Genomic DNA, 26,775 nt, shown 5'->3' with positions numbered 1-26,775 from the left:
ATCGAGTTTCTTTCTTCCTTTCTCTCTTTAGTAATATCGCCCTCCGAAGGCGATAGCATCTATACGAGCGAGTCTAAAAGGAGCGAGGCTAAGAGGGAAAGAGAAAGAGACGGCGACAGGATTTGGAGGGAGAAGAGAGCGGCCAGCTAAGAAAGATTCTCTCTCGGAATCAGAGAGAGGTACTACGCGATTGCTCTTTTTAGTCTTCGAGGAGCATCGTGCGCCGAAAGGTCCATCCGCGAGAGTCATTACTTATTTTGGTATAATTGGAATATATCCATTTACTCGTATATCGGTTCAACATAAATAAATAAATACACGTTGCATATATGTAATACGCGTATTGCGTATGCTCGCAATATCATCGATTCTATTCGAGGGGCTTCGAATTTTATCACGTTCTTCTCTATCCTTTTTTCAATATTTCGCGGCCACTTCATCGCGTGATCCGAATTCGATCGATCGATCGAACGCACGCACGCGAGCGCATCCTTTTTTCGCGTAAAGCATTTCGAATCGTTTTCGATTCGAACGAGTGAGATTTTACTTTTGATTTTTAATTCTTGCGATTACGATCGCAAAACGTATCGATTATAGAAACGTGTCGTACGGAAAATCGTAAGGTTATAATCAACTTCGTTATAATAAATCGTGCGTCGACAATCGAATTAATTTTGAAATATTCAAAGAAATACGTATATACATATATATATGAATTATCGAGAAGTAAAGATTGATGCGATGTGAGGAAAGCGATGTGTCGGAATTAACGTTGAAAAACGTTTAATCCATCAATGTTGAAAAATTATATCGTACGGAAATGATCCGCAAAGTTGGAATAGCGATTCGTCGGGCATTGCTAAGCTTCTGCGTGTAATCGGTTAGTTACATTCTTGCGACTTACATGCAGTAGTACATCTTGCGAGTGAAAAAGTAAGAAAATGTGAGATGTTCTTGGACGAAGGGAGAAGAGGAAAGAGCGATAGACAGAGAATCAGTATTTGGAATCTGGGAAGAATCATTTTCGAATCGTTTCGAAAATGTCGCGTACGATGCTGCAGCCTATCGAGGAATCGACGTCCGGTAAATCAGGTAATTAATTTTAACTGATATGTTTTAACTTATTCGTTGTGGCATTATAAGATTTATCACGGAATGAAAGTGAGAGAAAGTGAGTGAGAGAAAGAATGAAGGAGGAATGTCGAAAAATAGATACATATATATATATATATATATATATATATATATATATATATATGAGAAAGCTTATTTCGAATCCTTTAGCAGCCAAGTGATCATGATTTTGACCATGACGCGTAGGACGAGCCACACTTTCCCTTTTACCTTTTCGCGGAAGTGAAAATGGTCAGCTGCGAGAGAATCGTCTATTACACGGCGGCCTGATCACTTACAACAACTTCTCTTTCCCGACTCTTCTTTTCAAAATAGTTGTGCGCTCGTGCGTGATTCTTCGAGATCGGAACCGTTAACCTTTTCAGAGAGATGAATGATTGCTATACTTCGTTAGGTGAGACAGTATTATACACATAATAAGGTTACAATCTGGTACTGCTCTCTAATATATTATATGTAGGCACGCGCTCGCGTAGCAAAGTAAACAGATTTTGATTATAATATTGCCGCTCTCCTATGGACATAGGAAATAAGAGATCGTCGATTGGCTCGAAGAAAATAAAGGTAAATATAATATAACGTCGTGACAAAGGAATGTGAAATCCTCGTTTGCAACCTGGTCACGAATAAGAGCTAGATCCATATAATCGTGTACATCGAGCCACCTCCCGTTTTCCGTTACCAGAACCTACTATTCTTCCCTTTAAAATCGAACGTCGCCGAACAACAACATTTACCTTTCGAGCGGACGAGAAAGAGTGGACCGCTCGATAGAAATAGTCGAATCGATAATCGGCCGATCGTTAATCGCCTGTACGAAAGAATTATTTATTTATTAAGTGCGTTCGGAATGTGCGTACTGGGTCGTACGCGGGTCTATTCTCGAACTTCGATACTTGAACGTTTATAAAGATAGATATTATCGAAGCGAATCACGATCAGGAAGCGTCCGGTCCGTTTGATCGTTTCAACGTTCAAGCTTCCCTCAGCCGATCATGGTGGCCGAGCTCACTGACATTTATACAACGAACGTCGAACGGACACCAGTTGCCGATAGACTTTGGAGAAGACCGAAATGGATCGAGACTGCGACTCGTGAACCGATTTACAGCGTTCTCGACGTCAACGAGCCGGCGGGCGCGAGGGTGAAACACCTCCCGTTGCCTTATCCGAATAAAAATCCCCTCGTTGTCGTGATAAGTGCGGTGAAGGACGGCCACGAGAGAAACGTACCTAAGGATCTATGCCCTAAGTCGATTGAAAAATACGATAAGAATACGATAGGATACGATAGGAATATCGATTTGGAGGAGCACGCGCTTTATAGCGTCGTTAAAAAGAGAAGAGAGGTGCGTTCGGTCGATAAGACGCAACGCGACGAGGAACAGCTACAAGGGTGGTTGCGTTTAACGTCTCGTCGAACATTGTCAAGTGGTAATTATCCCTTCGACGAAATGTACGCCAACGAGAACGATAATGCCGAGGATAATAACGAGGATAGGAAGATGGACTATACGAATGATAAAGGGCATCCGTGCCTAAATGCCGTAGCCGTTCCCAGAGGTATCGTCGGTTTAGTCGGACCTTATAGAGTTTATCAAAATCCTAACGAGAAAAGAGAATATATGCTTCGTGAGGAAGAACTCGTCGAAGAGGATGTCGTGGATTCTGTTAGCGACGTCGACATATCTCGGGAAAATTGTCGGTCGGCCGAACCTCACAGAAGAGCAAAGTGGAAGATAAGAGAGGACGACGAGGAAATCTTGGTACCCGACATTCGTCGTCTTCCCTCGTCGTTTCAAGAATACGAAATCAATGGGACAACGGAGGAACTCGACAAGGTCGGCTTGAATATATCCGAATGGAAGATGTTGGACGAGCGTTGCACGGAACGCGAGATCGAAGATACGAAGTTTCAGGGGAATGGCTTTCTCGACAACAAAGTCGAAGGCATTCTTTCTGATAAGGAAGAAGGAGTTGCCGTTGACGCCGACGTTGACGCCGACACTAAAGCAATCTCCTCCTCCGTTGACGGTCTATTGACGAAGGAAGGAAAGGGTAAGCTAGCTTCTCGTTCGTCTAACGTTAAACTGCGCGGCTAGACCCGATCGTGTGCGATGCCTTAGAAATGCGATCCTGCATTCACGCGCACATCCAATCGTAAAGATCTAGCGCGACGTCGAACAAAAAAATGTGTCGTGAATGAACTCGCTCGTTCGCAACGATCGGCGAACCGATCGCTGTCCCGCGATGCCAAAGAAGAACGCCGTTCAAGAAAGACGGAAACGTCTTTAGACCAGCGTGTCTATTTAGAGAGAATATGGCTTTCATTTGTATGCGAGACCGTAAGTCTCGCGAGACCGTACGGCATATTGTGTCGCGAATAGGGAAGCGAATAGCGGTAGTGCGCGAGACACCTGTTTCGTCTACACAACATACAAACATACATACATACATACATACATACATACACGTATAACCGATGCGTCCTACGATCTTTCAGATCAGAGGGAAGAGTTGAGACGCGCTTTTAATTATAATCCTAATTCGAGATACGTCCTCCTTTCGATTTTATGCGTAGGTAATAGATAGATCTAAGTAATTTAGTCGTATCATACTAAATTCTCCCTGTTGTTTGCACGATTAACGTTTACTACTTTCGTCGTAAAAATGTTACAACGGTATTTTCATGTCGCGTATGTATTTAAGGAAGTAATTGGAAGACATCTGTTGGTAAGAGGCCAGCAAATCATAATAGTCGAGGCATATGGGAGAGGTATCAAAAGGATGTACAACGCGAATATCTAGTACAATTGCTAAAAGAGAGTTTCCTGCGATCTCGCTTCCGCGAATCTTATCCAATCGCCGATGATTTCTTATAAGACGTTAAGTTTCTTAAAGGAAATATTTCCCAAAGCGTATCACGGTCCTTCGACATTGGACTTTATATAGTCATACCAACAATTAATTTCTCGTCATTATTCATTTCGAATAAGATGCGGACATTCTTTATGGGGACACCCATGTAAAATGCATGCCTCGTGTGAAAGCAGATTCGCGCTTCATTTTGAAGACCGGCAAAGTCGTCGAACGAGTCAGTCGTACTCGTTTTGTTCTTTCAAACTTTCATCAAATTTCTTTCCTCTCATTTGGACCGCTTTCCTCTCTCCCTGATCGCTGATCTTAAGACGGAAGAGAGAGGTAAACACGTTTGGGTTTTGGAGAATCTCGAAAATAATTCGAGGACGGGGACGGCGAGTGCTTTCGTTAGTGAAATTTCGGATGCGAGTCAATAGAAAGAAAGCGGACTCATTGGACGCTTATTTATTGTAGTACTGTAGGACTGAAAGGAGGCTACGGAGAAACTACGTCATCGCGTCTCGTAATATCTCTGACGGTCTCCGTCAGTGTCGACGCCACCAACTAGTAGCACCGCTACTATCTTCGATGACGAGTCCGATCTTCTCTGGATCCGCTCTCTAGAATTATGCGGCATTCCGTTTTGTGATATCCTCGCGATCGTTCCTCACGCGAGAACGCGCGGTCCTTCCGTCCTCTACCGTAAGGCCGTCTAACATTTTCTTACTTATCCGCATGCGCATCGTTCAATAACCATACATTGTTCTTCGCGATGTACGACGATTCGATGCTCATCCTGCGGGCCAAACTCATTGCGAGGTAAATGAAATTTTCTAATTTACTTTACTAATTTATTTCGAAGGAGCTTAACCGTTAAACTGTCACGGCGATTATATTCCCTATCTTATGTCACTTCTTCGATCCTTTAACCGTTAATCTAAGCCATTTAATACACCTGCTTGCATTATCTTTATCCTTATATATTCTTCGAGAAATCTCCATAGATCAGAAAAGTAATTTCACATACTTCCAGTCATTATTTTCTTTCTAAAAGTCAATTCCGTTATCCTCCCTTTTCTCCTCGCATTTCTCGGACATGCCTGCCTACGGTACGTACATATATTTTCTCTTCCTCGAAACCCAATCTCTCGCAGGCCATTCCATATTCCTCCGTATAGTCCTCCGTCAAACATATGTCGACTCGCTAGTGTTTATCGGCCACCAACTGACGGAAGTTGACTCTTGACATTTGACTCTTTTGAACATCAAAGTGCATCCTTTGCATCATTTACCTCGATAGATCGTGCGTCGTTGATTTCACGAACAACGGCTGCTGATATCTTTTAACGGCGAGCGCAAAGAGAGGGGTCAGAGAGTCTGTGTGCGTGAGCGTGCGAGAAAGAGAGAAAACCTTCTTGAACGGGTTCTTCGTGAAGATGAAATAACGGAATACGCGCAGCATCCAAGAGAGCTCATTAAATGCAATTTCGCGAACATTCGGAGGTATGTGTACTTACTTACTTACCCCCATTCGACCGAAGAAGACTCGATTCTATCCAGGTACTAGAGGATGTGTAAGACATAGACTCGCGCGATATCGTTTACATTTATTAACAAGCAAATGCCCAGGTGCGGGGCGGGGGAGGAGAGAAAGAGAGAGAGAGAGAGAGAGAGAGAGAGAGAGAGAGCAATTAACATTCAACTGTCTATTTTAGCGTACTCCTTTACGTACTCTTTTACTTATCTATCGCATACGATAGATAAACTCCAAACTACCAAGGTAATATAAATACGAGATCGACGCGCTTGCATCTTTGCATTTAAGCATGTATAAATAATCAGTTGCAGAGCGTTCTTCCGTTCCCATGCATGTTATTACGATCTATTATGAAGTTCCATCGTAACAATAGGTATCGTGGTCGCTAGTAACTCTTTACAATGAATAAACATTCACTTTGCATGCAAAAGCTTAATAGCCTTTAATTCCTCTGATTTCATTTAAGCGTATTACCATGGATATATATGGAATATCCAAATTCGAAGGATCTTTGAAAAATCTTCGATTATCTTTACGAACGGTACGCAAATGCTCTGTACTTTTTTTCTCACCTTTTATCGCGAATACTTGCAGAAGTGAGCCAGTCGCATATTTAATCGATAAATATGTCGATAACAAGCGTTAAAATGAGACGCAATTCAAACTACAGTCGAATAATACTCTGGCACAATCTGAAATGAAATTCTCTTTTCCCTAGAATTAATTACATGCTATTGCACTTGTACTAATTGCACACGATTTTACGCATCGAGAGATCATAACTTTTACTCGAAGGCTTACTCATGGCTGTGCAAGCGCGCGTGCATAGCGATCCAAGCATCAAGCGATCGTGGATCTATTGAGAAATCAAAGTGCCTCAACGAAGGGATCAAATGTTATTTCTTCGATAATAATTTCGATAAAGCTCCCGATGAAAGACAGACGATTTATTCATATTGAAATCGTATTTCACATGTTACAGCGAATAACGAACAGCAAGACAAGGACAGTTTGAACGAGACAGCAAGTACGACGGGTGGCAACGTGGAGGGCGTACCCAGCGGTATCCCTCCAGGGAGGGGTGAGAGGAACAAGGAAAATGAATCCGCGGCAGCGCAACCATCTTCCTCTTCGCCGCCATCGAGATCTTTGGTATCCAGGATTCTTGCGAGAGCACGATCGCCGAACGATTTGCTCGATCATACCGAGCCATTGTAAGAGACGCAACCTTCTTAAGAATGAATAACAGAGAGAGAGAGAGAGAGAGAGAGAGAGAGAAGGGGGGGGGGGACAGAGCTACTCTCTAACAGAAATAGCAAGTAATTGTTTCCCCATCACGTTAGAAATCTTATGTATTTATAAAGCTAATTTTCTACCAGTTCTCAATTATGGATCGTTCTTTCCAACGTCTACGGAGAATTGTTGATAGTGTTGATGATGGCGCTTTGTTTAGCCGAAGTCATGGATACGCCTGTTCCTCTTCTCAGCTTACAGGTACGCCGATTATTAACATCCGACGGATAAACCTATCTATGATCCTATGTGATAGATATATTCTATTACATGGCCATTGGTTTTTGTTCTCTTCCAACATATCTGTCGTTTAATTTTCAAACGTTATATTCATTTTAGGGTATCTTTTTGATGTATCTATACGTCGGAAGTATCGCCGTTATCATCGGCATTTATATTTGGGTACTGCTCGACAGCTGCGCAAGTCTAAACGGCACGAGAAGTGGTATGGTTGACGTCGAAATTGGTGGCAGTTCCGTTACGAGATTCGGATCATTGAAACGTGCTCACATTTCTAGAGCCAGAACAGCACCAACGAGCTTTTACATTCGCGTCGGTGCACTTTGTGAGTAGACAAATAGATTTGTTTTCCCTTAAAATAAATGGCACTTATAATGGAAAATAAATCGACAAATTGGAAATACTTTTCAAGTGTTCGGATTAGCCACTCTGGTCTTCAATGGCTTAGAAATGGCGATGCACTCGATGATGCAGGGCGCTGAATGCTTAAGCGACGTCATTTTTGCGCATCCTGTCTTGCATGGATTATTTACCTTTTTACAAATGCATTTTTTATTCGTCAATTCCCAGGTAAAAGATATAATATAATAAATATTAAATAATAAAGTATATTCGGGATTGTAACATTTAAATATATCCTTTCGTTTTTGATAGGTACTCGTCGAAAGATTCGGTTTGGCGGCCAGATTTGGATTCACGCATCTTGCGGCGACGAACATTGCCGTCTGGGTGCGTCTCGTTATTTGGGATTCCGCCCAGGAATGGACATATTTCGTATACTTGGCACAACGGGGATCTCAAACTTCTCCATCCACATTGAATCTTCGTGGATTTCCCGGTTCTTTAACGAGACACTCTCGGGATCTCTTGGGTAAAAATCATTTTCCTTCCTTCATTTTTCCCATTTTATTGATTCTCATTTAATTTAATTATCTTACTCACGTCATAACAGTCGATTCCTCGTCGGAAGATAGATCGGTATTTAGACCGTACCGACCAATTTCCAACGAACAAATCTCCCAAGTGATCGCATTGCAAGAGTGCTTAAACACAAATACGCTCGGACAGTTGTGGACATCGAGTTTACCATTTCTTTATCCCTTCATCGTACAATTTAGGTTAGTTGTATTCGATGCGCTGCGATCTTACGAAATAATTACGTACGCAATAGTTGCCCGTACTCTTTAAAAAGGGTATTGAGATTATTATTTTGTTTGTTTCTTTTTTTTTTTTTTTCTTTTTTTTTTTTTTTTTTTGCTTGATCGCGGCCGCCGTAACATTCGTAATGGGACAAAATGTGGGCCGAAGTCGCGTACCGCAGAAACAAAAGTTTCACGGCAATAAGGATATAACGAGCCATGCAAGAGTGGGCTGTGACGGATCTAGTAAGGGTCTCTTCCTCGGTATACTCTGCATGGTAACCGGTATCGTAGTTATACTGATCTTCCTGGTGGTCAGAGAGGATGAACATTTCTCGACTGTGACATTGTCTTGGCTGACATGCGGTACCTTAATTGGGATTCTAGCATTAAGCGGCTTGATGACATCAACCGGATTGATACAAATTCGTCAAATGCCTGTAGTAACGAGGGCACCCGCGGCCCTCGACAATCTCCTCTCGAACGTGGCCATTTTTGGCGTTCAACTTTATTCTATTTTCACCATCGTAGTATGCGCCTGTTCCTTGGCCTTACTCGAGGCGGAAACGCTCGAGGAGGGAGAAGAAAATGTAAATTCCTCATTTTCTTTTGGCGCAAGTAAAATTGGAGGAGGACAATCGGAGGAAGGAAACGCAATCCAAACGCGGGGAAGGCACATCATGTTACTGTCGGCCTCGATCTTGCAATTGATTCAATGTTTCGCTCAAAGCACCTTAATAGCCGAAACATCAAGGAGATCCTGTATAACGCGATTTCAGATGTTAGCCAAGCCGGGTCGTCAGGTCATCACTTTTCTTTTATTTAGCAATGCCGTTTTATGGGCCTTCGATACCGTAATCACGCAAAACTGGATATCGCAAGAGTTGCAATTAAGATTCTTTGGTGTTCTTGTTTGGGGCATCCTATCGAGAATCGGTTTACCGTTATTGATATTCTATCGATTCCACAGTTGTGTACTTTTATTAGAAGCCTGGAACAAGTGTTATAGAACACCGCGGGGGGAGCATCCGCTCAACTGACGGCACAAAAGTCACGATCCAATCCATGTTTGTTCATCAAGGAAACTTTTGCAAGGATCGCAGAATCCACCTTGTCTGGATTATTCGAATTATAACGAAGGGATGTTAGTCGACGTTAAAGATCAGGACAAAGAAATATCTTGTATGATAGAAAAGATCCCGAAGGGATTATTATGTCGTAACACGTTAACGTTGAGTTCAAGACATTTTATTCCATATATCGATAGCTCTAGTTGGCTTTATTTAGATCCAAATCCCATTTTCCACGTTGCCAGACCTGCTACGTGTAGTCAATATTTGGAATATGCCATGCCGCCACCGAAAAGAAAAATCCATCGTCGTCATCATCACCACCACCACCATTGTCGTCGTCGTCGTCGTCATCGTCACGAAAGGCACCGGCGAGTTATGAGTGATCCAGGCAAAGCAGGAACTTGTAATTCCCTCGACAATCTTTCTCAACCGAAACAACGTCGAAGAGGGTTTAGTTTCAGTGAATATATCGATGATGTTCCCGCTCCGATAGAGCAGACATCGGCGATACATCGATGGAACGGCGAAGATAAGATTCTACCGTCCGAGGAAACTAGCGCATCGACATTTAGAAAAGTGCCATGGCACCCCAATTTACATATGCTGAAAATAAGAAGAACGTGAAAGCAAATAAGCGCGTATCCGGCACTGTGAGAATACGATACGATACTATTCCTCCAAGTAACATCCAAGTTTGCGAGTATAGCCATTTTTCGCTCCATCATCTTGATTGATTATGAATACACACACACACACACACAATACGTACGAACTAACGTAGGTAGGTGACATCAACTTTATTTATTGCACGCACTCAAGTATCGTCGATCCGATCGTTATAAATTTAGACTTTGCGTTACTTGCGGAAGAACGCAACTTGCTTTATTTATTTCATTAAAGCTATATCTTGTACATAGATACACGGATGGATGGAAAAATGCTCTCAAATGGATCTTTGAAAATGGAGAGGAAACAAAGTATTTATCTGGAATTTGTTTTGATACGTTCTTTTAAAAATGTGAGGAAAAGTTGTTTTAAACTTTTTAGAGTTTAATTCATATTATCTCCTTGTAGAATGATTTTATATAAATCTCCACGTAATGTTATCTCAGTTGTTATTATTAGGATAATATCATGTTTTCATTATTTTAAGAAAATTAAACAAATGATATCGGTCATTAAATTTCATTCGCGCGATCTACGTATACATATCTCGATGATGCTTTGAAAATGATATTAGATAATAGCGTTTCAGATAGGAATTTAAAATAAAAAACTGTAACGCGACTCGATTACTTAGACAGATGGTTATAATATTATACGCGACTTATTTAGCGTTGTTAAAAATGCCAGGTGTAATGATCAGACAAATATTTATAATAAAATATTTTTTATGATCATAGGTTCCTTCGTTTTCCAAAGAAAATATGAAGTTTAATGGGACCGCAATATACATATTTTATTGCGTTAATATTATTAACATAAAACGTAAAACTTTAATATATCGAGTTTGACTGAAAGATATTTCTTCATAGATACAACGTCTATAATCTGTAGATTTAACATGACAAGGCTGATAAATGAGATATTAATGCGCATCGTAATAGCGACGATCAAATATAATATGTACATGCAAAGCAGCGTGACAAAGTCCACTATAAGTAATGTATTCTCAAGTAACTCTAATCGTATGTGAAAAACAATAAAACGCGTGGAGCTTTGTGGAAAATATAAATGAAAATATCTTGAAAATAATGTTATACAACAGAGGGCAGAAAGCATTCTCGGTCTCGAGACTCCATCATCGATGCCGTCCTCATAGAATGGCGACCTATTTTCAAACGGCAACAATGACAATAATGACGTATAATAAAAAGGATATATAATATCATCGGAAAAATTAATCCTTTTGTATTCTGCCTATGACATATTTCTTAAGTTAATTCTTCGTTATTTCTAAGAACATTGTATAAGATATAAATAAATTTACCAATCTTTACTGCGTAATCTAGTCAAGACCAACGTCATCTTGTGGTTGAGCTTGGGTCGAAGATTTTGGTGCATTAAATTGCGGAGCGTTTGAACCGGAAAAACCTGCCATACCAGCCATCATATTGGATAAATTAGGCCTACCCGTATCACCGTCAAATTTCTTTGCTACTTTCTCAATGAACGCTACGATTTTCGGATTTTTATGATATTTCCAAAGGCTCGTTGGATTTTCGTATATTTCTTTAATGGCTACGAATATCTCTGGATCCTGTAAAAGAATCACGTAAAGATTCTCTTTGGTATAGATCAATATGCACCGTATACGACGTATATGCGGATACGTTCACTAGCTTACCATAAAACATTCGAGCATTTCCGGATCGCATAAGAAATTGTGGAAATCTTCCTTTTCACCGGGAGTTCCCTTCGTAGCCTCCTCCTTCTTCTCTTCTTTTACATTTTCCCCTTTTGCATGTCCCAACTTTTCTTCGAATTTACGTTCTTTCTTTCTTTTGTGATCTTCGATCTTACGAGCCTGCAATAATAGAAATTATTCCAACGCGAGTAATAGAAATCGTTCAAATGACATTACAAGTTAATACTAATTAGAAGGGTAAGAGAATTAGAAAAGATGTGTATGCATGCATGTACCTATACATACGTATATACACACGTGTGCGTGTCTACATTTTTAGCCTCCTCCTCCTCCTCCTCCTCCTCTGCTCTTGCTCGCGAAAGATATGGTCAAGTATTCTGGGATACATGGATAATATCGCTGTGTATCTTTATCTGATATAATCGCGCGCGATAAAAGGGTTAACCTGCGATATAACTTCAGGAACGCATCCAACGACTAAATCATTATGACGTGAACATGCCTGCGCGAGGTACATTGTGACCTCAGATGATTATACGTGCTTATTATAGACGGCCGAGTAGCCAATTTGGCTAGCAAACCTGTTCTTAAGAATGGAGAAACAAGTAAAATATGTTTGGTATCATTACATTGGAATATCGTTGGAATATCCTTCGATGATTATCGGATATACCAAGGATCACTCAACTTACTAATTGTTATCTAATATATTATATACAAATCTTGATCGTTTCACCGAAAATCCCGTGACCGCCGTATTGTTTGATAAAGGGATTAATTCTTAATTCTATCTTTCGATGTCGGCTTATTGACAAGAAGAATGAGGATAGTACTCGTGCTGACAGAGGGTCGGCGGAGGGGGACGAAGGAAGGAGAGAGAGAGAGAGAGAGAGAGAGAGAGAGAGAGAGAGAAGGAGGTAGGGAGGAAGTATAAGAACTTTTGCACGAGTGGCCCACCTTATACGGCGGCGACCCGGGCATCTAAATATAAAGGTGGCCGCCGTTGCGACGCTCCTTTCTGTCTGATGCGAAAGCGCGCATCCGAGAGCGCGCCTCGAGAGTCTTCCCTTTCAATTTTTATTACGCACATGTAAAATTACTTTAAACGCCATAGAAAAAGATATAGCAAAATGGCAAAATCAAAAGAATAATAATTTATTATCGAAAACATTCAATGATATAGGAAGCAACCGTTCGAGTTGTATAGCGTTGACTATATAACTATTATATGTGCAATATGAAAAACCCACTTCTCTTTAGATAGAACGATTAATTCATTCGTCTAGAGCTTTGATAAGGTCGGAGCTCTCCTTTGGCTAACCAAACAAGAATTACAGCCCCGGGATCGGCGTACGCTTCTTAAATCTCAAGACGAGCGTATATTTAGATGTCGCCGATCATAGACACTGAATGAACGACCTTTGGGCCGCTCGAACTATGGCCCCATCGCAATTGCTAACGATTGCCTATGCTTTTACCTGCGCCCCTGTATAATATAGTCGCGAGATAAGATCGATTTGGGAAAATAATCTTAAATAATAATGTATTCGATTTCGAATGAACTTAGTTTCCTTATTTTGACCGATTCGAATATTAAGAAGAACACGTCGGGGTTACAAAAAAAGAGCTGCGGAATGAATGAAAAGAAACGAAAAAAGAAATAAATAAGAAATAGGAAAAGGAAAGAAATAAAGGAAAATCGGGGAAACAAGGAATAGGTATGCGTGGCGGACGAAATTTTGCGAGCAACGGAGAGGGGTGTCTTCGGGGTAGTACGACGGTAGTAACGATGCCAGTTCTTCGCAAGCGAGTTGGGCTCGAGCGTCGCGAGAGTGAGAGAAGCTACCAACAGCCTGGCTCATCCTGTAGTGTCTAGTGTAACGAGATGACGAGCTCGTGGCTGAGACCCGCGTTCTTCGTGGGCCTCTTCCTGAGCTTCCTAGCCATTGACTTGCGGGGTGAGTACGCGTTCGCTCTTTCATTCCACGAAAACGAATGAATTATTGACTTTTCATTTTCCTTTCGTCAAATGTTTTCAAACATTTCGTTGTCTACTGCCGTCAATCTTTCTTTTTCTTCCATTCGCTTCTGCGGCCTTTCATCATTGTCTACTTTTACCTTCTTTCTTTCTTTCTTTCTTTCTTTCTTTCGCCCCACCTTTTTTTTTGTTCTCCGTTTTTTCGCACTCATTGCGTCATATTGATTTCTTCAGCTCGGCAAAAGTCTACCGTAAATCTTTTTCTTTTGCAAATAGAACGGCACCGAGGGCGTATCTCGCAATCGATCAATTTTAACGATCCTTTCTAACAATCACGATTTTCATTTACGACACAGAGCGATATACTGGCGAACCCCTGTGACGATCGACCGACGAAGGTCAATGTTACGTAAAGAAGTCTTACTCTGCGTCACCATTTTTTGGCTCGTGACCTTCTCTCGAATCGAATTACCATATAATCGATCAATTTTCATTATATCCAACTGTCGAGGATAATTCTATAGTACATTCTATTAGTGTATTCTTAGAAAAAAGTTTTCTTGAAATTACAAATCGATAACGACCATAACAATGTCGCATAATACTGTATCAAGAATCGAACCATAATCGAGTATTCTTTCTTTTTTTTTTTTTTCTTTAATACACACGTTGAGTACTTTGCCACATGGAGGCGTTATTAAAATTTAAAAAAGGCCCGTCATTTCGATGAAAAACAATGCAAAGGCAATCATTAAGACGGTGAAATAACAATTTCGATTCAAGGATTCGTTATTTTGGGAATCGAAGTACGAGGGCTGACTCGTGTAGTAATTACATAAGAAGAAAACGTTTGGATTCCTAACCAGCGAGAAGATATAAACAAAATGTTCTATCGATGTTTTAACATACGTACATCTTATATTAGTTTGATTCAACTACATAAAAATAAGCTACTTTTCTCGCGAGTCTCTTTGGATGCTTTTCAGGGAAAAGAGAGAGAGAGAGAGAGAGGGAGAGAGAGAGAGAGAGAGAGAGAGAGAGAGAGAGAGAGAGAGAGAGAGAGAGAGAGAGAGAGAGAGAGAGAGAAAAGCATATAACGGAGAATTTCCATTTGACGAATATGACGGAATATCGAAAAATAGTTGACGATATAACACATAAGACAAGACACGAGATATTCTATTTCTATCCGTGACAGTTGCCAAACGACAGCTGCATGCTTTTAGTTCTCAATTTCGCTAATAGATATCCTAGAATTTGATTGAATTTTCCTACGTGCACATTTTCTGCCCTTTGCTTCTGTCACACACGTTATCATCGTCGTTACGTAAACTGTACACGCACAATCGCCAATTATGCATTATATAGTACATTCCGAATGAAAGTTCCTATAAAGCCATGATTAACGAGATATAAATCGCTAGTGAGTGTATTTATAGATCGGCCTTTACAATGTTACAAGATAATTCTTAGTTAAACTTGTATAGTATTTTTTTTCTCGTTTGCAGATAAAAATAAATTTCACTCATCCAATATATAAATATTTCCAACTGTTTGCTCGCTTCAAAGCCGCCTACCCACCGCTAAACTTAGAAATCGGCCTCGCGTTTCCCCAGGTATACCGCACGACGAGATAATATCGGCAATTTCTTCGTCTAACGCATCGGTCCACTCTCCCCCACCCCCAATGTCCCTTATAATTTAAGATTTATTAAACTTTGATTTCATCTTTATCATTTGTTCGACTGCCTCGACCACCGCATTCATTTGTGAGAAATCATGAATTTTCGATACGCGAGGTCTAGAGATCGAACGGATCCTCGCTGACGCTACTTCGACACAGCTGTCATTGCTCGTAGATAGACGCGCGCACTGCTTTGAGCAATTGTGGCATCTTGTTTTCGCATCGCACGCATGTACGAAGAATTATTGAAAGAAAGAAATATTGGAATCTTGCGTAGAATCGAAAAAGGGGGATCGCATTCGGAGAAAATTAGACGAGTTGATCGTTTCAGGAGTGCAATGCGAAGAAGAGTTAGAATCGATACCACCGGAAGACCTTTGCCGGCCTTACATCGAGAAGGCACTCAAGGATCTCGGCACAGGTAATAGTTAAATGTTCAACGATTTCAGGTGGAACACAGGGATTTCTAGGATATTTCATTTAAAGGATCTTTGGAGCAGACCAGTGCAGAGGCCGATAATGTCAACGACGAGGAGGGACGCGAAGAAGAAGGGTCGGCTATCAGTGAGGAGGTGCAAGAAAAAAGCCCTAATTAAGCTTACGCGATTGAACTATGATGATGAAGGCCAAAGCGAATACTTTTTTTTTCTCTTATGATTTTTCGTAGGCCGACCAATCGAAAGAGGATAAGGACGTAGATCGATTGGAGGACGAAACCGATGACACCGAGGAGACGGAAGATTCATCTGGAAAGACCGACGAGGTCGGCATAGAAGAGACCGAAGATGCGGATATTTTGGAGGAAGCCGAGGATAAATCGATCAAAGTCTCTGACGAGGACGATCAAACGGACGAAATAATAGACGAGGATACGAAAGGAGGTAAGTTGTAAAGACGATTACATAATATCGCAATAATCGCGAGGGGGGCGACAGAAAGCGCGAATTTTCTTCGCTTGCAGACAAGAGCGAGGAAAAGGATGACGTCGTAGGAGAAGGGGAAGGGGAAGGGGAAGAGGAGGAATCCGTTGAACCGAGAGAGGAAGATCGATCCGAAGAAAAAACGGCTATCGAGGAAGAAGAGCAAAGGTCTGCCGAAGTAGAGGCGACTCGATCGGACGATGATGATTCGATCGAGGCCGCCGTCACCAAGTCATCCGAAGAAGCTCATGCGAAGTCCGACGACGATATAGACGAGGAAGAAGTCCACCGTACGGGCGATGGAACTGCGTCGTCTCTTGGGGAAAATGAGAATGAAGGAAAGGAGGATAATGACGATAAGGTAGAGCTCGGAGGAGGAGAGGAGGAGGAGGAAAGGACGGACGATCAAGAGGCCGTGGATGCCAAGGAGGAAGGTTCTTTGGAAAATGAAAAGTCGGACGAAGTCGAGACGCGAGACGAGACCGAGATCGGCGAATTATCGAAAGAAGCGAGCGAGGAAGCGAGCGAAACACCCGACGATGATATATCCGAAAGTGATAAGGACACGGGCGATTACGAGGGAAAGGCTCAAAGTGTAGACGAAGAAGAAACTGCAAGCGAAGAGGAAGGCGGTAAAGAGATGGACGAGAGCACGTTAGAGACGACGATTATATCCGACGAAGAAACGTTGGAAAAAGAAGAAGAGAAAAGTACGAAACGGCAAGAGGAAGAGGGACAGGGAGAAGGAGAAGAAGGAGGAACGAAAGAGAAGGAAGAGACAGTCTCGTCTCGTACCAGACGAGAAGCTTATGACGAAAGCGAGGAAAAAAGATCGTTAGAAGATAAAAGCGAAGAAGATAAAAGCGAAGAGGACAAGGAAGGTACATTCGATAAATCATATAGTATTAATCTATACCCGTAGACTACTAATTATGCTTTTGCTATTAGGAAAAGTAAGATTTGATATAAAATAATAGGGGCTTGCTAAAGGGGATTAAATCTAAATAGAAATTTTGATTTATTCTCAATTAATTCACGAGTAAGAATAAAGATATGCGTGTATAACCAATCTAAAATCTCATATTAACAAAAGTTGAAAGTGAAGAAGAACCGAGCCCCGAGGAGGATTTGATTCGAGAAATACAAGTGCCGGAAAATCTTCGACCGCGCGATCACATCAACCAATTGTTAAAATTAGACGAGGAAAATGAAGAAAAGGAGCGTGCCATACAGAAAGTTTCCGACGTTGTCTTGAGAGACTTGAAGAAGCTCTACGATAACGCGATTCAACCTTTGGAAACGCTCTACAAGTACAGAGATCTCAGTAACAGACACTTTGGAGGTAAATATAATATCGATTTGGATCGATCTATTCCCTTCGATCTCTTATTTCACTTCTTTACCTAGATCCCGAGATATTTTCTAAACCGTTGGTACTCTTCATGGGTCCTTGGAGCGGTGGCAAATCTTCCATCATCAATTATTTATTGGACATAGAGTATACGTCGATCGCATTGCGGACAGGTATGTGAATCAAATGACATGAAAATGTTGCGAACTTTCAAACTTGAGATCGGTGCTGCCTCGCGCGCGCACACACACACACACACACACACACACATACATATATATGTATGTATGTACGTATGTATGTATATATCTGTACACGCACTATTACGATAGCTCGTGGTAAATCATCGATGAAGAATTGACGCGGCATGTTAGATACACGAATACACGAGTACACGCAGTATAATTTAATTGGACAATGTTAATGGTACATTTGAAAGAGAGAATACATTTTGCAAATCGGCAAATGCGACTGACGCAGGAGCTGAACCCTCTCCCGCCTATTTCAACATCCTAATGTACGGCGAGGAAGAAGAGGTTCTAGATGGTACGCAATTGGCCGCCGATTGGACTTTTTCTGGATTACAAAAGTTTGGCCAAGGGATGTTGGATCGTCTTAGAGGGCTGCGCTTCGATAACAAGTTACTCGAAAAGGTAAAGACGAACTTAATCGTATCGGTGACATTTACAGGAATTTATCTCTCGTCCAAACAGGTCAATATCGTCGAGATACCAGGCATATTGGAGATACGCAAACAAGTTCAAAGATTGTTTCCGTTTAACGACGCGTGCCAATGGTTCATCGACAGAGCGGACATTATTTTCCTAGTCTATGATCCGTCGAAATTAGACGTTGGACCCGAAACAGAAGCGATTTTGGATCAACTCAAAGGCCGTGAATATCAAGTAAGTGAGAACCGATGATATCTCATAATATGTAAATCCTTTCGATCTTCATTTAATCTATCCAACTTTCTCACCTGATACACGACAGACACGAATTATTCTCAATAAAGCTGATCAAGTCAAACCGGAAGAACTTATGAGAGTGCAAGGTGCACTCATTTGGAATATATCTCCGTTAATGTCTAGCGCTGAACCGCCGATAATGTATTCCACTTCCCTGTGGTCTTTACCTTACGAAACTGGCGCACCGACTAGGCTATTGTACGCGCAAGAGCGCGCCTTCCTTCGAGATTTGCGTTCTGCCATTGACAAAAGGGTTGAACATAAAATAGCCAGCGCTAGGAGATTTGCTGTAAGTTTATTGCTGATCGTTTTATCATCCGTTCGACGAACGAAAAAATCTTTTTTCTTTCCGTAAAAATAACAACTATATTTTCTTCTACTTACAGGTTCGCGTAAGAAATCATGCAAAGATGGTAGATTGCTACTTAACGACATATTACAATCATAAAACCTTTTTCGGTAATAAGAAAGAGATTAGTGACAAGATCGTTGAAAATCCTCAAGATTATCATATTTACGAAGGCTTGAGTACTCTTACCAATATATCACGTTATGACCTTCCCGATCCGGACGTTTATCGAGATTTCTTCCGATTAAATCCTTTATATGACTTTCAGCTTTTAAGTTCAACTTGCACTTATTTCCGCGGTTGTCCTATTAATAGACTTGACGTTGCTATTGCATATGATCTGCCAGAACTCGTTGGAAAATATAAGAAATCTGTAGAAGTGGTGATGCATGAGAATGAGGCTAGTAGCCCATCCAGTTGAGTACAAATGCACCTTTTCTAAATGAAATTCTTTCTACCATGTAGAGTACAGAATAATGGCTTATTTTCCTTTTACTCTACGTCCGAATAGATAAAATGATAAATTAAGATGATTGTGCACAAATACAGTATTTTTCACAACGACAGGAGAAATCTGCTCCCATAATTATGAATTTAACGACCTACTGCTACAATTTATTGGGAGTAGACTGTGCTCGGGCATTGTGCTGGGATAGAGTTACATACGATCGAAATGCACATCACTGTACATTCTCTATAAAGAAGATGAATAACGAGAGAAAGAGAGAGAACGTATGAACGAACGCGGGAGAGAACGTGCTAACGAACGAGAGAGAGAGAGAGAGAGAGAGAACGTACGAACGAACGAACGAGCGAGTGAGTGAGTGAGTGAGAGAGAGAGAGAGAGAGAGAGAGAGAGAAAGAGATATTTTAAGCAAGCGTCGATGCTGCAAACAAATGTGTTTTAAAAGCCACAAGATTCATAATTTATGAAGACAACTTATGATTATCCCAACATGTTTTTCATTTCGATTTGTTTAGAGCGATCTCAGCAGTTAAATTACTAACTTGCAAATATCTCAAACAATCTCCTCTTTTAAAATTATGCTTGCACCTGGAAGATAATGCGAGTGTTATCATTCCGATATAAGATGAACAGTAAAAGTTTTCCTTCAATGTGTTCTAACATTAAATTATCCATCATCAGACTAGCAGATGCACATTTCATAATTTCAACAAATGTCCTATTAACAATTTGAAACAAGTATATATACGTAGTAAATTGAACAAAAAAGGCAGACAACTTAACTTAAGAGAGAATAGAATACACGGTGAACTGTATGCATTAAAAAAAAAAAAAATGATACTAAACTATGAGCAATCTATCTACTAAAACTTGTTCATAATACTTAGTAAAGAGTATAATTACAAATAATAATATTTCCATTGTAAAAAAGGAAAGAGAGAGAGAGAGAGAGAGAGAGAGAGAGAGAGAGAGAGAGAGAGAGAGAAGAAAAGCAAAAATCCAATGTCTGCAATTAAAGGCAAAAGATTGCACGTTACATTTCCATATATCTTCATCTCATTATTTCATATTGCACAATTTTCATCTTTTACATAATGCTAAAATGATTGTTATTTAGTTTATTTACATATTTTTCATTGTATGCATTTTATATGTAAGAAACCTAAAATGATTGAGATACTGCTTCGAAATTGATGATCGGTCGTTACCGTCTTTATCCTTACCCATATGATAAATTTTAAGTTACTTGTTGGCGCCATACTGACACATAATCACACAAACCATTGACTTATTGTTAATATACGAATTGTTGGTGTTGTTATGATTATGATTATGATTATGATTATGATTATGATTATGATTATGGTAATGGTAATGGTAATAATTATTATTAGTACTACTACACTATTACACTAGAGAAACAGCAATAGTAACGGCAATGGTAACAACCAGAACAACTACTACTACTACTGATACTAATAATACTACTATTGCAGCTACTACTGCTGATACTACTAGTACTATTATTGTCGTTAATATTAATATTACTGTTATATTATTTCAGTTGTTGTTATAGGTATTATTGTTCCATATTATAAGATACATCGGATAAATTAGATGACTTATTTTGCAAAAATAAATATTTCTTTCTAAACATTCATTCTTGATCATTCGAAAATCTTTTAGAATCAGACTAAGATGGAATGAAATCTGACTCTTTATAACAAGAGTGTCACTTGAAAGGAAAATTCAATTTACAGAACAAAGTTTTCTCTTAATACTATATGACGGTTGGAAATTGTTTTGGCAAGAAATAATATTTTGAAAATAATAATTCTATAATTGCTTCTCCGTCATATAAAAGGTATGTTAGAATACGATAGATACGTTAAAAATATTACAGAGTCAAAATATTGAAGGAAGAAAGGAAGAAAGAAAATTGACTTACATTTGGAGTAGCTTCGCGCAGCCATTCGTCCGCTTGTTCGTCAAAATCAAATTTACAAGCGAGTCTCAAGTCATTCGCTGCTTCTTCCCATTTTCCAAGTAAGTGATAGGCTCGTCCTCTAAATTTGTGACCTGCTGCACTATCAGGATTCAATTCTAATGCTCTATTACAATCGCGAATGCATGCATTAGGTTTGTTCAATAGTAGATATATTTGTCCACGTTTAGCGTATAAAAGTGCTGCCTGTGGATTTAATATAATAGCTTCTGTATAAAGCTGTATAGCCTTTTCATAATCTTTCTCTGCAAATGCTGAAACAGCTTCCGAACGTTTCGCTTGAGACTCTGCAATTTCTTCTTCCGTCGGTTGCAAAGTAGAGTTTCCCATTTCTTGAGGCCCGTCAGTGTCTGGCTCTGTGTGCGCGCGCGCGCGCGCATGTGTGTATGAACAAGCAAAATAAGAAAAAAGAACGATTTAAAAATGCCTAAACAATTTAGCATCGATATCTTATTTCTTTCTCCAATCGATTAAATCTTTTTTAAAGAATTATTCTCTCAACCATGCTCACCTATAACTCCTGTCATATCTAATTCCAAATCACTTTCTTCGCTTTCTACTTGTGGTTTAGATTCAGTTTCCTCGGTCTTGCATTTGGTTTCACTTTTTGTTTCAGAAATTTCTACTTTACCACCAAAATGCTCTATTAATGATTTAACAAAAGCAAATTCTGGTTTACACAAGATCGAAGGATCCAACTTGCACAATTCGACGAAGGCCTTTACTTCAGCGAGATGTTCCAAGCTTAAATTAGGTACTGACATTTTGCTATCTGCGGAACGAATGAAAATAAATAAATAAATCTTATTAAATCGTCTTACGAAAGATAACGAACAAACAAAATATTCGCTCCTCGCTGACAGTTATAAACTATTACTTGAAGATTTCAGTTATCGAAGAAGTTAGTATTATTATTTTATTCTTTCTGTATTTCTTCTTCCTTCCTTATTCCGCTTAACAAATATCTGTCTTCTTTCTACGATATAATGTGAAATAAAAAAAAGAAGCGAGCGAGCGACCGAGCGACCGACCGACCGACCGACCGACCGACCGACCGAGCGAGAGAGAGAGAGAGAGGTTAACTTGTTTTAAACCACAATTATTATATCGTGTCAAAGCAATATTACGAATTAACAATACGGAAAATACGACAAACCGTCTTATGACTTGGTATCTTCAGCAAATCTTTTCTCTTCTTTTTCAAATCAATTTATCTTTTATACACCATATAATATGCTACTTTATTGTCACTTGGCTGTATAGGATTAAAATCAACAGTCGAGTTCTTCCTCACCTACAACATTTTCATGAACGTAATCAATAATTATGCCTTTATTGTAAACGCAGCCAAATCCTTTTCCTAGCTCTTTCCAATGTTACGATTGGTTAAAAAAAGAGAAGAAATTTCTATTTTTTATAACAATTATTTGCAACATAATACAAATATTGGATGTAATTTGAATTTTTGAAAACTTTTCATATCTATTATGGAAAAAAGAAAAAAGGAAAAAGATGAGAAAGGAAAAACGCGTATAGAAACATTTAGAATTGAATTATTAGTAGTATTTTCTTCTCATTGATTTTTTCCCTAGCATAGGTCTGTCTACCTGCGCTCTGCGATGCGCTCAAATGCAGTCATGTATTGTTACGAATGAAATATGTACATATCATACTCGGGAATAGATATACACACACACACACACACACACAGCACATATAAAGAATCAAGAGTAGCATCAATCAAAGAGAATTCTGCAGAAAGGCAAAAGTTAACGATTGTCAGGTATAATGGAACCGTCGGCAAAAAAATTAAAAACTACTGACGATCCCGAAAGTGAAATTGACGTTATTAAAAGTGACGATAAATATAAAATAAAAATGGATGCAAGCTTTGAATTGGGCGATCACGAGGGAGTAATTAACTTGGACGATAAATCGAACGAAAAAAAAGAAGATCCGATTTGCTTAACAGATGACGATTCATTTGTATTTCCACCTGACAACGATATATCGGATATGTTGGAAGGCATCGACTATAGTGGTTCGTTACCAACTATTACCGAACGTTACTTTTCTACGTATTATAAAGTTGACGTTCAAAGGCCCGGAGACGATATGTGTATCAGAGTACACAGTAATCGTATTTGCTTGATTTCGTTAGCACCGAGTCATAATATTTTTCAAAATGGTAACAAAATCTTAAAAGTTGATTACAAAGTAAGCGACAAGTTAGATAGGATGTTAAATAAGGTCTCTGGAAAAAGTAAACACGGTGCTCAACCTTTACAAATTAATTCTAACATTTGTGCAATATCTTGTTCGGACGGACAAATATACACAATAAAGTGCTGTATTATTGGGAAATTAATAGAAGTTAATGAAATATTATTGCATTATCCTGAACTTTTAAAGGAACCACCGCACAAAGGTGGATACTTGGCCCTTGTGCTGCCTAATTTAAAGCTATTGGATAAAATAAAAGATACATTACTAACATCGGAGGAATATAAAACATTTATACTCTCGCGATCTAAAGTCTAAATTTTTTAATCGCTAATTGATTATGTTAAGACAATAATATAGTTTGCCTTTAACGAAAGTATAAGATTATTAATAAAAAATACATATATATAAGAGATTGTAATTATTTTTGATATAGGATCACATAGCTTCAACTATGAAAAGTTAAAGTTAAGGAACGATATCTTTAAGCGCGTATCCTTTAAAATAACGCTCTAAATAATCTTATTAACGATCATGATAGAAGAAAAAGGGGGAAAGAGTAGCAAGAAAGAAATGCGAGAGAGAGAGAGAGAGAGAGAGAGACATACAATATGCAAGTATTGTGTATTTCTCAGATAAAATATCTTATATCAGAGAACTATAAATTTGGTAACTCAAACTCATCAATGGCACTCTAAAAACCCGTATATTTATTTTATACAATCTTTCTCCCTATCTTATTTATTTTCTTCATCTTGTTTCTTTCGAGGATCTTTCAATAGATTACTCAAAATAATACCTACAAAAATTATCATACCTATTCTCTGATTAGATACAAATTTATGAGCACAATCTTTAGGATTATTGATATCCAAAGTATTTATCTGAAACCGAATATATAATATTATGGTTGTATTTATAGCAATTTATACGCACAGAGAGAGAGAGAGAGAGAGAGAGAGATTTTCATATATATATTAATCACAATGATAAGTTTTTACCTGACTAACGAGATGTTTTCCAGTTAATCCTACCGCTACGTAATACGGCCAAGTTTGCGCAGTTACAATACCAGACGTTAGCAATCCTGCTATCATAGATATACCAAAGGCAGACAAATACAGTTGCGTTTTGTCCCCAAACTTCAATGCGGTCGATTTGATATTTAATAGTAGATCATCTACCTTATCCTAATGTGATAGTATTCTTAATAACGTAATAGTGTTCTTAAACATCATAGAAACGATGAAACGCATCTACGCTTACTTGGTGGGCATAAATGGTATCATATATGATAGTCCAACAAATTCCACTGACATAAAGTGGTAGGCATATCGACCAATCGCATGATCCTCGCACTGCTGACCATCCTAAGAGAGCTCCCCAATTGAAAGTCATACCCAATATAAATTGAGGCCAATATGTTACTCTTTTCATTAAAGGATAAATTATTACCAAGCCTGTAATGAATAATAAATATGACATATCTATGCGTTAAATCTTCTTTATACTTTTATTTTATCGATAAGCAACAACCTAAAGAACTTGCACCAAGTAAAACGCTATACCAGTTCAATTGTAATAGGACAAGTAAACCTAAACTCAATTGTCCTCCAAGAAAAATTAACGACTTTAAATGTGTAAGTTCTCCAGTAACCAAAGGTCTATCGTTTGTTCTTGCTACCTAAGAAAAGTTTTATACATTTCACAGAGTATTATAAAATTGTAAGACGGTAATAAGTCGAACAATAGGTTTAGATACCATTTTGTCGATATCACTATCCCACATATCATTTATGGTACAACCAGCGCCTCGCATTATAAATGCACCTATTCCAAATAGCGTCAATAATTTAAGGTCTGGTAAACAAGTTGGAGATGCTGCCATAGCTATACTCCAGCCGCAAGGCCAAAATAACAACCATGATCCTGAAAATACAGGGCCATTTATTAATATATACAATAATAATAGTTGACGTATATCTTACCTATAGGTTTATCTATTCTCATAAGCCTCATGTATGGTTGTATTTTTGGAGAAGAATTATTCAATATTCTTGCCGCTAATCTCGAATATCTTCTCTCCTGACAATTGGATAAATTAATATAACACAATGTAGGTAATCCTAACAAAGGTTTAACTTTATCGTCTATGTCAAACTGTATTTTATATTTGTACTTAATTTTGATAGAGGATAAAGTATTAAAATTCTTAAAGGAACATAAACTGCTTAAAATTATCTTGATCTGTTTTTCATTAGAGTTATTAATATACGTTGACAATCCATAAAATGCGCCCAGTTTTTGACCACTTCTTATTAATAACATGGTTTTATATTTTACCTGAAATGTATGTTTAATAAAAAAAGAATTGGAATGGAGCACATTATATATTACACACATAGAAATACATACATAAATTAGCTAAAAGATTATTAAACAAATTGAAAAAACTTAGATGATAAGTTACATAAGCACATAAAAGTCACCTCACGTTGATGGAATTAAATCAATTTACTCGCTTTTAATTATAATGTCAACGATTTATCTCAATACGTTATATCAATAATGACATATATTGCATATCTATTTGAAGTTTATTTATTTGAAAAAGTTCACATGATTAATCACATTATTGATAGATATCATCGTAAAATACTGAATGTAATCATGTTCGGCCAGGTAAGACTGCTGGATTTGCTACTATATTATTGATTACCTAAAATAATCGTTGTTAAGTGATGAAAATAGAAGAATTTTATATACGAGACTTTACACTCGTATCATTTTTGATCTTGTCACGAGCCAATGAGTTGACAACTTATATATAATATAGAGGTTCAAAAAAGTAGAGATAGAGATAAGTATATACACATATACATATATATATATATATAGATAGCGGTGCTCTCTGCAAATTGGTTCATGAAAGAGTTAAGTGACTCAAATTTTTGGCAAAACAAATATTACTTGACTTGAACTTAATATGGCAGATTATTTGGCTCTGTTCATTGAATATTTTCCACATGTCTGACGGATTATGCGAACTCTCAGTAGTTGTCTTTAGACGGATCGTCGAAGAACGATCCTTACCAACTAATCAACGATAAAAATAACTATAATGTTGCATTCACAGATGTCACAATAGCTACGTCCAAAGGGGTGCTTCGTATTGAATCATTGAATCA

At 38.8% G+C, this 26,775-nt stretch overlaps 6 protein-coding genes across 13 annotated transcripts; 4 read left to right on the top strand and 2 right to left on the bottom strand.

The window, feature by feature from the left end:
• Window positions 1–1,149: 1,149 nt before the first annotated feature.
• LOC124427575 (proton channel OtopLc-like) lies at window positions 1,150–9,242 on the top strand. The gene is made up of 8 exons (XM_046970681.1): window positions 1,150–3,192; window positions 6,513–6,744; window positions 6,910–7,024; window positions 7,163–7,388; window positions 7,476–7,633; window positions 7,718–7,934; window positions 8,016–8,181; window positions 8,321–9,242. Exons 1-8 carry the CDS (start codon window positions 2,130–2,132, stop codon window positions 9,240–9,242), a joined length of 3,099 nt encoding a protein of 1,032 aa, XP_046826637.1. The 5' UTR covers window positions 1,150–2,129.
• Window positions 9,243–9,344: 102 nt separating this feature from the next.
• LOC124427589 lies at window positions 9,345–11,282 on the top strand. Its single transcript, XM_046970708.1, has one exon. The coding sequence runs from the start codon at window positions 9,345–9,347 to the stop codon at window positions 9,897–9,899; it is 555 nt and encodes a 184-aa protein (XP_046826664.1). The 3' UTR covers window positions 9,900–11,282.
• Window positions 9,763–22,671, bottom strand: LOC124427584 (putative protein FAM10A4). 3 transcript variants are annotated; one of them, XM_046970702.1, is made up of 6 exons: window positions 22,521–22,671; window positions 21,876–22,136; window positions 21,308–21,720; window positions 11,623–11,802; window positions 11,266–11,535; window positions 9,763–9,878 (listed from the first exon to the last, which is right to left on the bottom strand). In XM_046970702.1, exons 2-5 carry the CDS (start codon window positions 22,126–22,128, stop codon window positions 11,284–11,286), a joined length of 1,098 nt encoding a protein of 365 aa, XP_046826658.1. In that variant the 5' UTR covers window positions 22,129–22,136; window positions 22,521–22,671; the 3' UTR covers window positions 9,763–9,878; window positions 11,266–11,283. The 3 variants fall into 3 exon arrangements, with proteins under 3 accessions (XP_046826658.1, XP_046826656.1, XP_046826657.1); XM_046970700.1 differs by lacking the exon at window positions 9,763–9,878 and adding an exon at window positions 10,709–11,106 and having other exon boundaries at window positions 22,521–22,670; XM_046970701.1 differs by lacking the exons at window positions 9,763–9,878; window positions 22,521–22,671 and adding exons at window positions 10,709–11,106; window positions 22,242–22,494.
• LOC124427577 (eukaryotic translation initiation factor 5B) lies at window positions 11,987–21,015 on the top strand. The gene is made up of 11 exons (XM_046970685.1): window positions 11,987–13,601; window positions 15,637–15,726; window positions 15,792–15,877; window positions 15,973–16,186; window positions 16,267–17,106; window positions 17,319–17,567; window positions 17,633–17,749; window positions 18,057–18,229; window positions 18,290–18,481; window positions 18,570–18,833; window positions 18,931–21,015. The coding sequence occupies exons 1-11, from the start codon at window positions 13,529–13,531 to the stop codon at window positions 19,312–19,314; spliced, it is 2,682 nt and encodes an 893-aa protein (XP_046826641.1). The 5' UTR covers window positions 11,987–13,528; the 3' UTR covers window positions 19,315–21,015.
• Window positions 22,672–22,820: 149 nt separating the features above from the next.
• LOC124427585 (protein Abitram) lies at window positions 22,821–23,998 on the top strand. Its single transcript, XM_046970704.1, has one exon. The coding sequence runs from the start codon at window positions 23,153–23,155 to the stop codon at window positions 23,903–23,905; it is 753 nt and encodes a 250-aa protein (XP_046826660.1). The 5' UTR covers window positions 22,821–23,152; the 3' UTR covers window positions 23,906–23,998.
• A 194-nt stretch (window positions 23,999–24,192) lies between these two features.
• On the bottom strand, window positions 24,193–26,708 carry LOC124427582 (4-hydroxybenzoate polyprenyltransferase, mitochondrial). Of its 6 annotated transcripts, XM_046970694.1 has the most exons (8): window positions 26,558–26,706; window positions 26,077–26,306; window positions 25,576–25,930; window positions 25,350–25,516; window positions 25,124–25,271; window positions 24,854–25,047; window positions 24,589–24,777; window positions 24,193–24,471 (listed from the first exon to the last, which is right to left on the bottom strand). In XM_046970694.1, the coding sequence occupies exons 3-8, from the start codon at window positions 25,913–25,915 to the stop codon at window positions 24,325–24,327; spliced, it is 1,185 nt and encodes a 394-aa protein (XP_046826650.1). In that variant the 5' UTR covers window positions 25,916–25,930; window positions 26,077–26,306; window positions 26,558–26,706; the 3' UTR covers window positions 24,193–24,324. The 6 variants fall into 6 exon arrangements, with proteins under 6 accessions (XP_046826650.1, XP_046826648.1, XP_046826651.1 ...); XM_046970692.1 differs by having other exon boundaries at window positions 26,003–26,708; XM_046970695.1 differs by lacking the exon at window positions 26,077–26,306 and having other exon boundaries at window positions 26,307–26,707.
• Window positions 26,709–26,775: the final 67 nt, after the last annotated feature.

Source organism: Vespa crabro, chromosome 10 (genome assembly GCF_910589235.1).
Source record: "Vespa crabro chromosome 10, iyVesCrab1.2, whole genome shotgun sequence".
Taxonomy (NCBI): domain Eukaryota; kingdom Metazoa; phylum Arthropoda; class Insecta; order Hymenoptera; family Vespidae; genus Vespa; species Vespa crabro.
Note: the sequence above shows the minus strand (reverse complement) of the source record. Positions and strands in the feature narration are given on the sequence as shown.